General features: G+C 36.6%; 1 protein-coding gene across 6 annotated transcripts in view; it reads left to right on the top strand.

The window, feature by feature from the left end:
• Positions 1-15,478, top strand: part of RBM33 (RNA binding motif protein 33) — a 107,794-nt gene that overhangs the window by 13,944 nt on the left and 78,372 nt on the right. For all 6 annotated transcript variants that reach the window (XM_050892716.1, XM_050892718.1, XM_050892717.1 and 3 more), the window contains exons 3-6: positions 2,645-2,693; positions 4,726-4,802; positions 7,505-7,805; positions 8,949-9,059. In XM_050892716.1, coding sequence (XP_050748673.1) covers positions 2,645-2,693; positions 4,726-4,802; positions 7,505-7,805; positions 8,949-9,059 — 538 coding nt within the window. The remainder of the gene's footprint in view (positions 1-2,644; positions 2,694-4,725; positions 4,803-7,504; positions 7,806-8,948; positions 9,060-15,478) is intronic.

The following is a 15,478-nucleotide window of genomic DNA, read 5'->3' as shown; positions in this document are numbered from 1 at the left end:
CAAAGCTTGGGTTTGGGAAAAACATGCAGTTCTGGTGCTATGGTGTGAGATTTAACAGTTGACTTTTGCTGAAATTCACTTGTTCTGACCCTTCTCTGAGATTATTCGTTTCTCTACACTGACAGAAAACTTTCCACTTTTTGTTGTCTGTCTTTATTATTACTTTCTCTTCCTCATTTGGTGAACTGAATTTATTCAGTGAGGGGAATGTTGAGTACTGGGAGTTGAGGAAGGGGAGGAAATGGGTCTCTTGTGAAAGCAGTGAACTCTTAAATTATCTTAACCCTAATTTCCTAGAATTGTAGTTTTGGAAAGACCTTTGTGTCTTGATGATAGTGAGGGTGAGGTGCCTTTGGAACTATCACAGATGTGTACTTTTATTCCAGTTTATTTTATGTGGCTTTGTGTGGTATCAGATAGCAACCATTCATTTTTGCCTGTTTCTCAGCTACCCTGAGATCTTTTAGTATTTGGGATTTTTTTTCTTTTTCTTTTTTTTTTAATAGTCAGATCTGGTAATTCTGGTCCTTCTTCTTTCTGATAGATAATTTCAGATTTGGCTATTTTAAAATAAGCTCGAGATAGATCTGCTTGCCTGTGCAGGCTTTTCACTGTTACTTTGTTTATTCAAAAAGTTACCAATGGTGATTTTTCTTCTTTTAATTTACTAATGAAAATTTTGAATGACATTGAATATTTCAATAGGTTTTGAGGGGCATTCTGTGAAACATTTTTGTTTCTGTTATGAGCTTCATTTATGTGCTAGGGCTAATTTTTTTGACTGTCAAGTAATAAGCCAAAGCTTTTAAAAATCTGGACTACATATGCAATTACTTCTATTGACAAAATGTTTAATATTTTTTAAACAATCACACGAAGGATGTTTTTTAGTAATGTGTTGAACAGCCCTAACTAAGATAATTAAATTAATCTTTTGCTTTCTTTTCCATTCCTTTTTGGTCTGAATTTCTTACTACCTGAACTTGCTTTTTGTCTTTGAATGCTGCTATAACACATGCTCTTGCCATCTTTTGGAATTTCTCTAGTGCAGTTTTATTAAAAGCTGTCAGTGGTGGACCATAGTGCTGGGAAATATTTTCAAACCTTTTGGTGTATTTGTCAGATTACTGCCAGTTGAAGAGATTAGTGACTTTTTCCTACTTCAGTTTTGGCTCTAAATTCTTCTGAAACCATTTCTGTTATGTAGAGTTTTCTGTCTCTGAAATAAAGGGCTTAAATTCTAGTCAGTTTGCTCTTTGGAATGTGTGATATGTCTTATGTCCCAATTTTTGTTTAATATTGCAGTGAGCACAAAACAATTGCTATTTGTTAATGATCAGTCATTCCTGGAACTGTTTGAAATCAGTAACTCTGGACAAATACTGTGTACTGATGATAACATCCTATTTAGGGCTGATTTGGAATATCATCTGTTCTCTTCCAGCCCACAAGATTTTTATTGCCCCCCTGCATTATCTGTACAGTAATCAGCTCTGAAAGAGATGTATCCATCTGCAAAAACAACTTTTAGCACTGATTTGTGTCTTGGGATTGGCTTCCCCATTTTCAAGTATTTCCTATATAGTCCTAAGGAGCTCTTACATACGTTCCCATTCTGTTCATATGGCCCATTCTCACTTTGGGATATTTAATTTTCACATAGTATCTAAGGCATAGGGTTTTGTGGATTTTTCGTTGGTTTTTTTAAAGTTGTGCAGGTAGAAATAGGTTCACATTCTTGAATTACAGCTCGTATTTCAAATCTCTGGCATCTCATTTTAGTATTATGACACGCATGTTCTAATACGGGCATTTGTCAGCAATAAGTGTTTATTATAGAAGGGGGAATCTGTTTATTCCTGTCACTAGATAATTCTTTCTCTAAAGGAAGAATGAGATTAAGCAGTTGTCCTAAAGTTTAACTGATCTGGACTGTAGTTCTTTGTGTTGCATCCTATTTATGGGACAGATGCTATGTGATGGCAGAAGTTTTGTAAGCCAGGTATTTCTGTGCTTCCTGAATTCTTAGCCACACTTATCAAGATGGTGAAACATACATTTGATTTTGTCATCCTACAAAAGTCTGTCTGACCTTACCCTTAACTTGAGGAGGAGGGAATAAAGTATTTATGAAAGATCTAGGCCTAAGTGGCTCCCAAGCCGGCTGGCCTCCCACTGCCTCCTTGCTGAAGCGCAGCTTGGGCCACGTGGTGGCCTGTAGACTTGAGTCTTGCCCACAGGACATTACTGTCTCACTTGCTTCTTCCCTGGGGAGGTGGGAAACAGCAGTTTGGACAATATGCCCAAACGGCCTTGAAGTGAAGGATCTGGTGTGGGGACTTAGCTAACTGTGTTTTAAATGCCTGTGCTTTGTCTAGCTTTGTGCTGTGTTACAGTTGGAGGGATATGGAAGGGAGAGCATATGAAAACGAAATGACTGCACAACACCACTCTTAATATGCACAGTCTATTGTTTCATTTAAATTATATATCTCCTTTGTCAACTTACTGAATGCTTTGCTAAAAGGAAAGCTTTGTGCAGACTCAGCAACAATTCAAGTTAGTTTTTTAAGGCATATACCTTATATGGTGTTTGTTTCTGTTTTCTAAGGTTCAACTTCTTAAATTTGTTAATGTTTTCCAGTGAACTTGATGATGACTTGCTTGGAGAGGATTTGCTAACTGGCAAAAAGGTAAGAGATGTGCATTAAAGTGAATTGTTACAGATATTAAAATGTGAATGTTGTTCAACTTACCCACTTCAGTTGTTTGGTATAGCCGTTTATGTATTTTACGGTCACCTCCCCAAAGCCTGACAGCCACAGGTACCTGAGATCTGCCCTGTTGCCAGAGCGCTCTGCACCCAGAGCTCTGTTTCCTTTTGTGAAGCACCTCCAAGTGTGGCTTTTTAAAATACAACTTTTAGAAAAATTTTTTTCTGAGATAGTATTTCTTCTCATAACGCATGGTTCAAAAAGGAGATAGTTCTCAAAATCAGTTTCTCTGTAGCTCATATTGACTTAACAATTAAAAAAACAAAACAACCCCAGTTATGCCTCCTGAGTGCTGATTAGCATTCTGGAGAATTCACTTCAACTGCTAGTTTCCTCGCTATTAAAAGTTACTCATCAAAATACCAGCAGTATTTATCAGAGAGTAAATAAAAAAGCAACCAGTGGTGTCTAATAGATCTTTAATAAAGATCCACTCACTGCACACAATCCACTACTACTTTGTCTGACAAGTAGTCAGAGGATTTCCCCTTCTACAGTGAGGGAAGAATATGGGAGCAGCTAGCATTGGAGAACATAAATTAGTCCCCCCATGTCTGCTCACTCATATCTATTTCCAAAATTTAACTCTATGAAAAGAACTAAATGTATGTTTGAATTTGCCAGATAGCTACAGGAGAAGACAAGGCTTCTGTTTGGGAAATCAAAACTGGCTAGTGACCTCTTTCCACTTCATCTGCTAAATGAATTAATTTAGAAAATAGTTTTAAAAGTTTTAGTTGGGTAGTGTTGAATAGGTTTGTTAAGAAACCCAGATGTAGTAGAAGTTGAGTTTTAATTGATGTAGTTTTTTATAATCACACTCTAAATGTTGGAAGTTAGCTTCCTGAAATTATTCTGTAAGTAATTCCTATTAAAGATAGGAAGTTCCTTTGTCTCATGTACTGGTTTAAAAAATAAAATAAAATTCCAGGAGGACAGGGATTGCAGATGTGTGTTATGCAGTTATCAAAAATATAAGCAGTTAACATTGCATACATCTTTGTAGTTGAAACGTGAGTTGATAAAGCTACTTACTTATCTTAAAAAAAAATTATCTGTGTGAATACTAACCAATACTAGATTTCTCCAAAGTATTATGTGTTCTTGTGCTTTTTCTATTCTTGTTTTCAGTTTGTCATGTTACAGGGCTCTGAGCAGTATCTGTGGGTATGGACTCATATGCTGGAGTAATAATAGATTTCTCAGGAAGTTTTCCCTGAGCTATTTAGGCTAAACTTGCTTCTGCTTAATCTCATCCCAGTACTTTTAGATAAATCTACCCTTGTATAACCTTTCTGCCCCTGTTACTTTAGGGGATGGAAATAATGTTGCTGAGCCAAAACTGCAGTTATCTCTTCCTAGTGGGTAATTATGTACAAAAAAAAAAAAAAAAAAGAAACAACTGAAAGTATGATAGACAAATTAGGAGGAGTTCAGAAAAGGCATGATATTTTCTTCTATTTTTTTTTCACTTACAAACTAATTATGGTTTTTCAGTTTTCTTCATACTATCATATCCTTTCTCCAGTCTCCTAAGCATCTCTGCTCTCTAGAAACTGCAGTGAGTTAGTGGATTTTCTTGACTTGCCCAATACATCAAGGTCACAAGGCAGTGTACTAAAGCTAACTTTTCTTCCTGGTATTTCTTAAGTGAGTTGTCATCTTTGGCTATATTTGGGAATGCATCAGTGGAAAGTGTTGATAGCTAGGCAAATTTGAGTTTTGTAAATTTCCATAAGACTGTCAAACATTTATTTTCAGATTTGTTGTCTTGTGTAGCATTTTTTTTCTCATCGAATTAGGTAATTTCATTGAAGATACGGTCTTAGTCTGGGATGTGTTCTTCATAAAAAAATACTTAGTGTTCAGAAGTTTCAATAGTTTCAGTACCTAGTTAGTTAAAAGTTTATATCCTTTTTTATGTTCATGATTGACTTTTTCTGAAACCTAGAATCAGTCAGACTTGTCAGATGAAGAGCTGAATGATGATCTTCTGCAAAGTGACAATGAAGAGGAACAAGAATTTCGGTATCTCTTTTCTAAATCTTGTGTTTTGGATAACTCAAAGCTGTTAATGACTACTACTACTGATAACTAATAACTACTAAACTGAAGTTATTGTCGTATACTTAAAATAGTTTTCTTTTTACCTAGCCAGCTACTTAATGATGTATATGTAATGTGTTCAGTAGCGTTAGCATTTCAGTAAAATGATTTTTTGTTTATTTGAATCTAATAAATTTAACTCAAATCTATTAAAAAAGCATATAAAGAAGAAACCACGTAATCTCCTGTGCATTTAGAATTATTTATAAATACTTCAGAGCTCTTGGTCTGTGCCTTCCTGGTATTGTTATAGGCTTCCTTCTCCTGCAAAGTCCTTTTCTGCTATCTTTCTTTTAAAAATATATCTTACCTCCTAAGACCCTGAGGAGGGAAGCTTCATACTTTGTAAGGCTTGATTGGTAGCTTAAATATTTGTGTGCAATTACACAGCAGAAAATTTTGTACAGAGTTTATAGGCTTGAGCACATACTTCCATGGGAGTTTACTGAAGATCCTGCCCTGTGAATACTTTGTGATGGTACAGCTCCACAACTGAATTACGGGCATTACAAGTCAAAATGAGTGTCTTGACATTTTTACTTTTCAAGCTGGACTGCAGGGGGAAGGAAGATGCTTGTGATGCAGTACCACTGCTGCTTTTAATGGCCTGTGTGTTTTGCCAGCTTTTGCTTTACTTGTTGCATGCTATGCAGGCACGTCATCTGAAGGGATATGAAAATATATATATGTATTTATGCATAACATTATATATGTATGTTGCTCTAAGATCTCCTTTCTATCCTTGGCTGGAATTAGAATAAGGAGTCCTGTCCCTGTGTTGGATTGATGAGAGTGTGGTGAAATACCTCAGACCATCAGTCTCCCCATTGGCTGCTGTTTTCATCCCTGCAGGAGTGAGGATTGGACTGTTCCCTTCAAAATGGGGAATCCCAGTTACAGTCCTTGCTGTTTCTTCTCTGGATTTCCTCCTTGTGAGCCCTGGGCAGCAAGGATGGCTATGTGACTGCACAAGTGATGAGAAAGTATCTGAAGTGTGATAATTTTGCTCAGTGGAAGCAGGTTTCTGTAGACAAGTCTTGCATTTTTAGCAGTTTTATTGCCAGAGGGTGAGCGCCTTGCTCTACTCCTTTCCCCTCTCCCTATATTTCCATTCAGACTCATTTATATCTCTATAGTTGGGAGGATAATGATAATCCTGCATAACGTCTTCATTTTCTTGTTAAATCTTCTCCGTCTTACAGATGCAAATAGCTCAAAGCTGCCTGAATCTTGTTCCCCCAAACTCAGGAGAACAGTGAATAATAGGAATGTAATTTAAATAAATAAATAACTCCTTGTTTTCCTTGTACCCGGAGCCCTCAAATCAAGAAGAGCTTTTTCCCCCTGCTTTTCAAACTAGTCTGCAGTTGGTTAGTTGCTCTTTTATGCATTGATGGCACTAGCTATTGTAAACAGTGTGTTGTGGTTTGCCCCAGCCAGCAACCAAGCACCACACAGCCACTTCCCCCTCCCCACTCCCAGTGGGATGGGGAGGAGGATTGGAAAAAAAGGTAAAACTCATGGGTTGAGATAGGAACAGTTTAGTAACTAAAGTAAAATAAAATATAGTACTAACTAAGAATAATATAATAATAATTATAATTGTAATGAAAAGGAATATAGCAAAAAGAGAAATAAAACCCAAGGAAAAAAACAGTGATGCACAATGCAGTTGCTCACCACCCGCTGACCGATGCCCCAGCAGCGATCCGCCCCTCCTGGCCAACTCCCCCCCTGTTTATATGCTGAGCATGATGTTCTATGGTATGGAATATCCCTTTGGCTAGTTCAGATCAGCTGTCCCAGCTGTGCTCCCTCCCAGCTTCTTGTACACTTGCTTGCTGGCAGAGCATGGGAAACTGAAAAATCCTTAACTTAGGATAAGCGCTACTCAGCAACAACTAAAACATCAGTGTGTTATCAACATTATTCTCACACTAAATCCAAAACACAGCACTGTTCCAGCTACTAAGAAGAAAATTAACCCTATCCCAGCTGAAACCAAGACACAGCATAATCTGGAGGAAAAGCAAAACTCAGAATTTAAACTTGCCAGTTTTTGTATTGATTGTTTTTTTTTTCAGTGTCTCTGCCAGTGCTGTTACTAAGTTAGAATAAGTCTTAGGCATTTAAATAACAGTTCTTGACTATATATTTTACATTATTTTAAGTAGAACATTAAATCTGTTGTAAAAATGTAAGTTTGAATTCAAGATAATCAAGAAGGAACAATATTAATACATTTAAAAAAAAATAATTTATTAGCGTATTCTGAAAGATTGGGAAAACAGATGCAGTGATAGTAATTTTGTGCATTTTTTGTTAGTCTTGGAATTAAAATTGAATCCAGTCTGCTTTGGTTACCAAGCAGGACTTTTGCCAGTTTGACCTGCTAAACCATCTGGTTGGTTTGATTCCCCTGGTCAAATAGCCTGCAGCTGGTGATAAGCTGCAGTACAGTATGCATTATGAGAATATGGCATGGAGTCAAATAGTGTGTGAGGTATAATTTTGTCTACCAACTTAGAGAATTTGTATTTGTTGGCTTTGTTTTGCTAAATCTTTGTGAGTAGTTGACTGTCATGCTTCAACCTCTGAATTTTTTTCCCCTCTCTATACCATAGTTCTCAAGGTGTCACAGTTAGCCTCAATGCTACATCTGGCATACTTACATCATACGAACTCTCTGAGAGCATCAACGATCCATCAATAGAACATGAGTCTGAGTATGACCAAGGGGAAGATGAAATTGTTTATGACAAATCTGAAGCACCTGAAGTATATGCTTCAGAGTATGCAGAGGAAGGACATTATGAAGGCAATGATCCTGAACTGACAGAAGACCAAATAGAATATGGGGAAGAGCCTGGAGAAGATGATGAAGTGCTAGACCTTGAAATCAATGAACCCCTAGATGAATTTCCAGTGAGTTTCTTTCTATTGTATCTTCAAAGATAACGTTGCTTCACGTGCGTAGGGTTTTAGACTGATTTGAAATCTGTTTAGCTCCCTAGGGAGGAGGGGAAATTAGACCTATTATCACTGTCTGCCAGTTTCTTTATCTAGGCTGTGACAAAGTTTGTGTTGACAGCTTGTTTGGCGGTAGGTAATGCTCCTTTGTCATGCTGGAAGGCAGTTGAGAATCATGACCTTGAGGATTGTATCCTTAAGGAAGAAAACAGCTTTGTGTGGTGGAGATACACTGCCAATTGTTAGAAGTACTTAATGCAAAAGCTTTTATCCAGGCTTTAGACAAGATCTGATAAAGTCCTTCGAAGGTGAAAAGATTATTGACCTGCTAAAGACATCTTTAAGGTGCTAATATCCCAAAGTGATTGATGTCCTGCTCGTTCATCCTTTTTGTAACTGAGAACTGTCGAAACCTGAATAAAGAGATTGGAGGTTAGTTCAGAAAATGTCACCTGCATAATTCAATATAATTTAAGCAGTGTATTAGAGAACATGCACTGGCTTTAATTGCTAGTGAAATGATTTAATCTTAATTAAAACTGTATGTGATCAGTGAGATGTTTTAAAATACAAGCAAACTTTCTTAAGAAAGGTTTTGCTCTCGTTTTGTGTTCATAATTGTTCAGAATTGAACTTGTTTGTATGTAAACACTTGCAGAATGTTTTAAGAATGTTTATATTTTTGATGGGGTAAAATCTGATGTTAATGTATATGTGCTGTAGGTGCTGTAGATGCATGTTTCCTTTGGTAAGGAAGTACTGCAGTGTTTGCATCATGAATTTAATCAAAGGATGTAGAAGTACAGAAGTAGATGGGGCAAACAGTAGTAGATGGGATCTTTATGATGACGTTGCTGGGATCTGAATGAACACTGTTTTGGCTATGTTTTTGATAATATTGAAATTATTGTCTGGTTAAAAGCCCTGCTAATTATACCTTATATGATATGTCACTTATAATTGACAGTTCTGATAGACACAATACTTCTCTTCCAGTTCTGGAAACAGTAACAATGCATACGGACCCCATCTCTTAACGGGTTTGTGATTCTGTAAAGTTGGCCTGTGTCTTTTCACCTTCATCTGTTATTGCCTTAGGATGAAGATTACATGCAATCATATAATGAGCAAGCAATGGAAGAACAAGAAGAATATACAGCTGATGAGGAGCTGGAAGAATCCCAGACAATGACAAATGAATCAGAAGAGGTATGTTGTGAATTTAATGGAAACTTAAAATAATTAGTTGTTTCAGAATTTGAATTTGTAGAATTGTCCATATTGCTGGGTAAGAACTGATGCAACTTTGCAAATGTTGAATTATTGGTGGTATTACTCTTTGTATAAGATGAATTGTGATAGTATCTATATTGTCAGATACATCAGATCCCCTCTCCCCCTTGGGATGAAAATCATAAGGGAGAGCTCAAAATGTCCATATTTAATCTTAGCTTCAACATTAGAAACTTCAGGGGCCCTTTTGGGTAGGATAATGATAGTAATACTGCATGCTGTCTGTTAAACCTCTAATAGCTATGGTGCCTCACTTTCGAGATGGATAATTTGCTGCTATTGGGAGTGTAGATACAGTTCTTTAGAATATCTGTAGATATCCCACTTTGAGGAGGAGCTTGAGCATGGAAGGTTCTGTGTGTTAGAAAGGCAAAGGTCAGATTTTTTTTGTTGTTTTGAAAGAAGTTGTGTTGGGACTGAAATTTCTGTGAAGTTTATCTTAATTCCTCGATTAGGAAAAAGGTTGAGTTCCTTCATTTGCAAGAAGAAAGCTTATGCCAAACACTGTCAAGTATACGTTCACTGGTTATAGTCTAGAACAGTGGTATCATACCTGTTATTAATTGCAGCAAGTTTTTGATATGGGATTTTTTTCCTTTCCCCACCAGGAATCTGCTTTAATATTACTTTTATTCCAGTTCTTAATTAAATAGGATTGAATGGATTACCTGCTGAGAAGTGTAGTCAGAGTGTGTTCCCTCTTTGGAGCTTTAACTCATCAGGAAATTAATTCCTGAAAGACACAGCAGTGTTATTCTATGAAGTTCTAACAAATGGGTGTGCTGTGATACTCTAGTTGTATCAAACTTATTATAATAAAACAACATTATTTAGTAGGTGAAGAGAGATGCATTGAAAGGGGCCACCTGCATTGTTCAGTCTTCGCTGTTGCAAGCATGACATCTCACACCAAATACACCTTAACATAGTTAATTTCCTAATTGCTAAGTATTAAGTCTACCCTTCCAAAAACTGTGAAACACTTAAACACTTTTTATTCATTCACTGGATTGTATACACTTTCCTTCTGGTGTTTTGAAAGCAGACTGATGGATTTGTGCTGTCTGCAGCCACAGTCCGTATGAGATGATGAAAGTGCTGCACATCGTGTAAAATTAAGTACATAGCTGGGATTCACTGTCAAACTTACTGCTTTAAAAAAGCACAGCTTCATTTTTAGAGTATGAACTAGTGAGAATTCTGTAATAATCTTGTTGTCTAAATTCGTCCAGTTCAGAATGAAATTAGTTTCATTCAAAAGATAACATTAATACAAGTTTTTAATTGATTTTGTTAATACAGCTTTTAGAGAATTTGTTCATTATGTAACGTGAACGTTTTGGCCGCATCTTTGTTCAGTTAATCTACATTCTGGCTTTATTCTGATGGCTTGCAGATTGCCACAGGTTTCTTGTTTCCAAAATAGTACCATCTTTTTATTCTTTTATCATTTCATATGTAGCTTATTTACATTTGTCCGTAGGCTCGCAACTGCACTCTCCAAATGAGAATACCACCAAGAGAGAGAACCTTTGTAGAGTATGCACTGCTGTTTATTACATGGTTAGGTGCATGCCTCCAGTTCTGAATAGTTTTGTTCTTTGAGTGTTATATAAAAAAGCACTCCTTAAATCTTGTAACATTCACTGCTTGTAAACAAGGGTAATTGTTGGCATTCTCCTGTAGAAAATGCAACACAAGAATGGAGCTGTGATAGATGCAGTACAAATAAATAGCATTATTATTTCTTGATTGAAATTTGGCATCTGAATAACTGAGAGTGAGCTGATAGAGGAAAGTGTTTGGTAGTGTTGTATTTTGAGCAGTTTCCACATTAAAACCAAACAAAGCCTCTTATTATACTGCATGAAGAAATTTTGTAAACCAAGAGAAAAACTGACTGGCTGGGGAATTGGAACATGATGAGGGGAAACTGGTGACTAAGGGAAGTGAGACACCTGTTCAGAGTGGCACTCAGGTGGGAGGTGTGAGGAAGAGGTGGGGAAAAGTTTGTGTCCTTGGCCAGATCAGGTTCAGGGCATGCTTTTTCACTTGATATTTAATTTGAAACAGTACTTAGAACTTGGATTTTGATTAAATAATGCTCTTTGTGGAGCTTCCTTGAAAAATGTAGCAATGCTTCAGAAAATATTTTTGCCTTCCTAAGGTACAAAGCAAAACCCAATACCCAGAAGTTTCAGCAGCAAATAGATGTGGTAAAACTGTCAGTTACATGATTTATCATGTGCTAAATATTTTTAGAGGAATGATACCGCTAATTATTTCTGCAAAATGTTCATAAAAATATAACCTCCTGAAATTAGAATTCATAATTTCTTTGTTTTATATTGGAACTAATCTCCTGTGAAGTCTATGATGGGTATTTCTCATTGCATAAATTTAAACAATGTCTTGGGTTATGCTGGTAAGAAATTATGAGGACTTTAATCAAGAAAACATTTCATAAAGAAGTGCTGCATACTGCTGTTCTTTTGATAGAATACAGACTTGGAAAAAAAGGCCAATGTGTCTGTCTGTTGAATTGTTCCATCTGTGTTTAGCCAAAACTTAGCATTTTAGTTCTTTTGTTCAAGTTTGAAGACACTACCTGTCAGCCTGGAGGAAAATGATGAAAAGAGTGCAAATCAAAACAGCCAAGTTTTAAACATATTTAGGAGCTCTTAGGTTTGTTTTTTATTCCCATTTTTCATCTGTGAAGTGGAGGTGCCCTTGGAATAGGTGTAACATCCTCTTATCTGCTCTCCGTTATTTCTTGATCCCTTAGGATTGAGCAATTGCTGCTGCTTCAGTGTTAGCCTCTGGTAGGAGCCTCCACTGCTTATTTTCTAGCTGGTTAATAAAAGTTCTTTGTTTCACCTTTGTAATGTTTCATGTGGAAGGAATCTGGTTTAGCCTTTACAACGCTTACTTGTTTTATACATCTTAGCACTCTGGCACAGAGCTCTCCAGAACACTTGAGAATCCCATGTTTAGGAGGATCCTGCGCTAAGATCAGCTTTTATCATGCTGCGTAGTGTTTTCTCCTGCTTTCCTTGGGCTGTGTCTGTTATCAGTCCTGCAGCTGTGTGGTAAGCTGTTCGGGGCAGGAGCACTCACTCTTGCACCATAGCAGATCATAACCCAGCGTGGGGAGTTCTGGTCAGTGGCTGGGATTTATGGCATAATTATTTAATGAGGATGGCAGAAAACTCTGACCTTGTGATAGAAGAAAGGTCATTACTCTTCTCCATAAGGAAGAGTCAGCAAAGCTCTTTGGTAGCTTTGTTCAAGGTGTCATAATGGGAAATGTTAAGCTCCCTTTGAGGAGAGCTGCTAAGAAGCCTTGGCTGGCTAGTCCAGTCAAGTGACCTCAAGTGGCTGTTCAAGGACTGTTTATGTATATGCAGAGATATTCATGATTAGCAAGTATTAAATAGAATCCTGTGAGTACTAGTATGTATTAATTCTATGTCTGCACTTGTGTCTTTTCCTGTATAAATTTCTTTTGAAACAGAATCCATTCATACACTGTAATCTTGGCAAAACAACTCATCTTGTTAGGCTGGAAGCTGGAAAAGATCATCTAGAGAAGTCTTGCGTGCTACAACCATTGAACAGATCGTGGGGGAAGGGTGTATGCTCCTACACAGCTCAGATAACCTTTCCTGGAGCTATATGTAGAGAACATATGGTTGGCTGTCAGACATGTTTGTGTCTCCATCGCAACTAATATAAATCCCTCAATAATACGTGTAATCAGACTTGGACATGGGTCAGTTAGCATTCTTGAGCACTGCCTTTCCTTGGTGCCTGCTTTTTCATTAGCTCCTTTGATTTTTTTTTTTTTGTCTGATATTTAATGCTTGTACGGCTGTTGTTTGTTAATAGGCGGCATGAGCGTTATACTGATGAATAAAGTGAGTTAGGCCCAGAAGACTACAGAATTGGTATAAGTGGCTAAGAATAGAATAGTGCTGGTCTAGAAAAGTTTGAGAAATGTTTTTCATTGTTGCATAGGAAAGTAGTTGTAGTCTGTTACAACTTGCTTTTTTTTTTTAGACTGGATTTTTTTTTTTCCCCAGAATGAATAATTATCAAAAGGCAACAGAGTTTGCACAGGTATTTTCTGTAGCATTTCATTAAAGCATTGCAAAATTTTTCAGAACAATGCAGACTGCATTAAGCATTCTAGTCCTGATTCTGCAGTCTGAGCCACACGTAGAGCCTTGCATGAGTAAGTTTTGCACTCACAGGTGAGATTACATGACTGAGAGCAGTCTTAGATGAATAAAAACTGGAATTCCAATGTAGCTTTTAAGGGGCATGGACATAAAGAGTGGATGTGTCTGGGGTTTATGCTCTAGAGTAAAGCAGGAGGCTCAATGTAGTGAGAGAGCACGTCTGGCAAAACAGCCACTCCAGTTCTGACTTCCAAATCCTGATCCTGAAGGGAAAGTTTTTACAGATGAGCATTGAGATAGTAAAATTATGGGGTTTATGATACTTGAAAACATAGATTTGATAGAGATATTGCTACTCCTTTCTCTTTTGGGAGTCCCTCTTTTGAAAGTAAAATGCTAACCCTGTCTTTCTCCCTTGTTTTTGTTTGTTTTTATTAAACCACGTTAGCATCTCTTTCCTTGCTAACATCCGTCCTCTGTTCCATGAGTCTCAACTGCCTGTCCTCAGAGGTGCTTTGATTAACACGGATATGTTACTCAGACCAGTTGTGCTCAATTTGGGTTTGCTTTTGAGGTTTGGATTTCTTTCAGTCTTGAAGGATTTTTTTTTTTTGCCTGCTATCCTGTCTGTTGTTTTTAGCTGCATTTTTTGATATGATAAAGTTGTTATATAAAAGTAAATGTCTTTTTAAAATAAAAGCCTTAAAGTTTTTTGTAAACTTCGGCTATTCTCTTAGCTATATCTTAAAGCATTTTTGTGAGGTCAGGAGTGTAGTGCTTGAATGTTTGCCTGGAATGGATAAAACACATTCTGAGATAAGGAGATGATAAAATGAAAATAACTTGGGATCAGTAGCCCATTAAAGCACAGTAACTAAGCATACAGCTCATTTATTCACCAGACCAAAGTTGGAGTAGCTTTGAGCTTATGGTGTGCTGTCTTTTAAAGTAGAAACTGTCTTGCCAGATCCTGGCTCTGATCTTGCTTCCCATGTTTCTTTTTGATTTTGGATGAAGTTGGGCTCCTGGATAAGGAAATTTGCAATCTCTTGCATGATTATGCCATTAATTCTTTTTCTTGATTTGTGACTTAGTATCTGTCCACCTGACTGACACACTTGCTGTGCCTTTTTCGCATAAATTACTGCACCAATCTGGTTAATTAGAAGATTAAACCATTTTTTGCATGTTGTATTTCACTCATCTTTTAACTGTCCTCAAGCAACATGAAAGTTATAATGTATTTAGTGGCTTTGCAAAGAATTAAAATGCATGTGCAGGCTCTAAGAAATGAGCAACTAGGCTTGTACAAGAAATAACCAAATATACAGTAACCAAATATTTTATGGAAAATCATACTATATTAGAACACTTCTAATTTTCAACTCTAGAAATCAAATATAACTTGTGTAACATTCTGAACATTAATTTTATCATGCCAGCACAGGAAAATTAAATTGATTTTTTTTCTTTTTTTTAATTTGAAGGAGAGGGATCCATTTTCATTTGGGACATTGTTTCATCTAAATAAATGTTCTCTGTTATAGAGAGAACTGGAAAGTAAATGAGGAGAAGGGAGTAGCATTCCAATATACAAATTTAGTATATTCAAATTTTATCGAATCCTGTTCTCCATTCTCTTTGTCAATTGCTGAATTAAGACTGGGAAGTTTTCAAGAAGTAGAAAAAGTAAAGACAAGTACAGTTATACATACCTAGAGGAATAAAATTGAGATATAAGGTTATCTGGTTCTTGTTAGGTTTTTTTAACAACATGCTATTGACAGTTGTTAACAAAAGAAAAAAAAAGTTAATGATTTAATGTTTGTATTACTTGAATCTGGGAGTATCCTAGGTTTGCATCTTAGTCAATTCAGTGATAAAATGTCGCTCTGTGTGCAAAAGTAGCTGCTAATCAGATGGTGGTTCTAACTGGAGTTTCCATATTCCCTTAAATATTGCAGCAAAATGAGTTTTCTCAATAGATTTTACCATATAATTTATTATATAATTCATATCTTTATATTTTAAAAAAATTCACCAACCTCTTAAATGATCACTGAGTTATGTATGAGAATAATCTATAATGCCAGCAAAATTTGTACAAAGGGACCGTTAAAGAAAACTTTGTCTTTTGACAGTCACTGGTCACAA

The sequence above is a fragment of the Gymnogyps californianus genome, chromosome 2 (genome assembly GCF_018139145.2).
Source record: "Gymnogyps californianus isolate 813 chromosome 2, ASM1813914v2, whole genome shotgun sequence".
NCBI lineage: Eukaryota > Metazoa > Chordata > Aves > Accipitriformes > Cathartidae > Gymnogyps > Gymnogyps californianus.
Note: the sequence above shows the minus strand (reverse complement) of the source record. Positions and strands in the feature narration are given on the sequence as shown.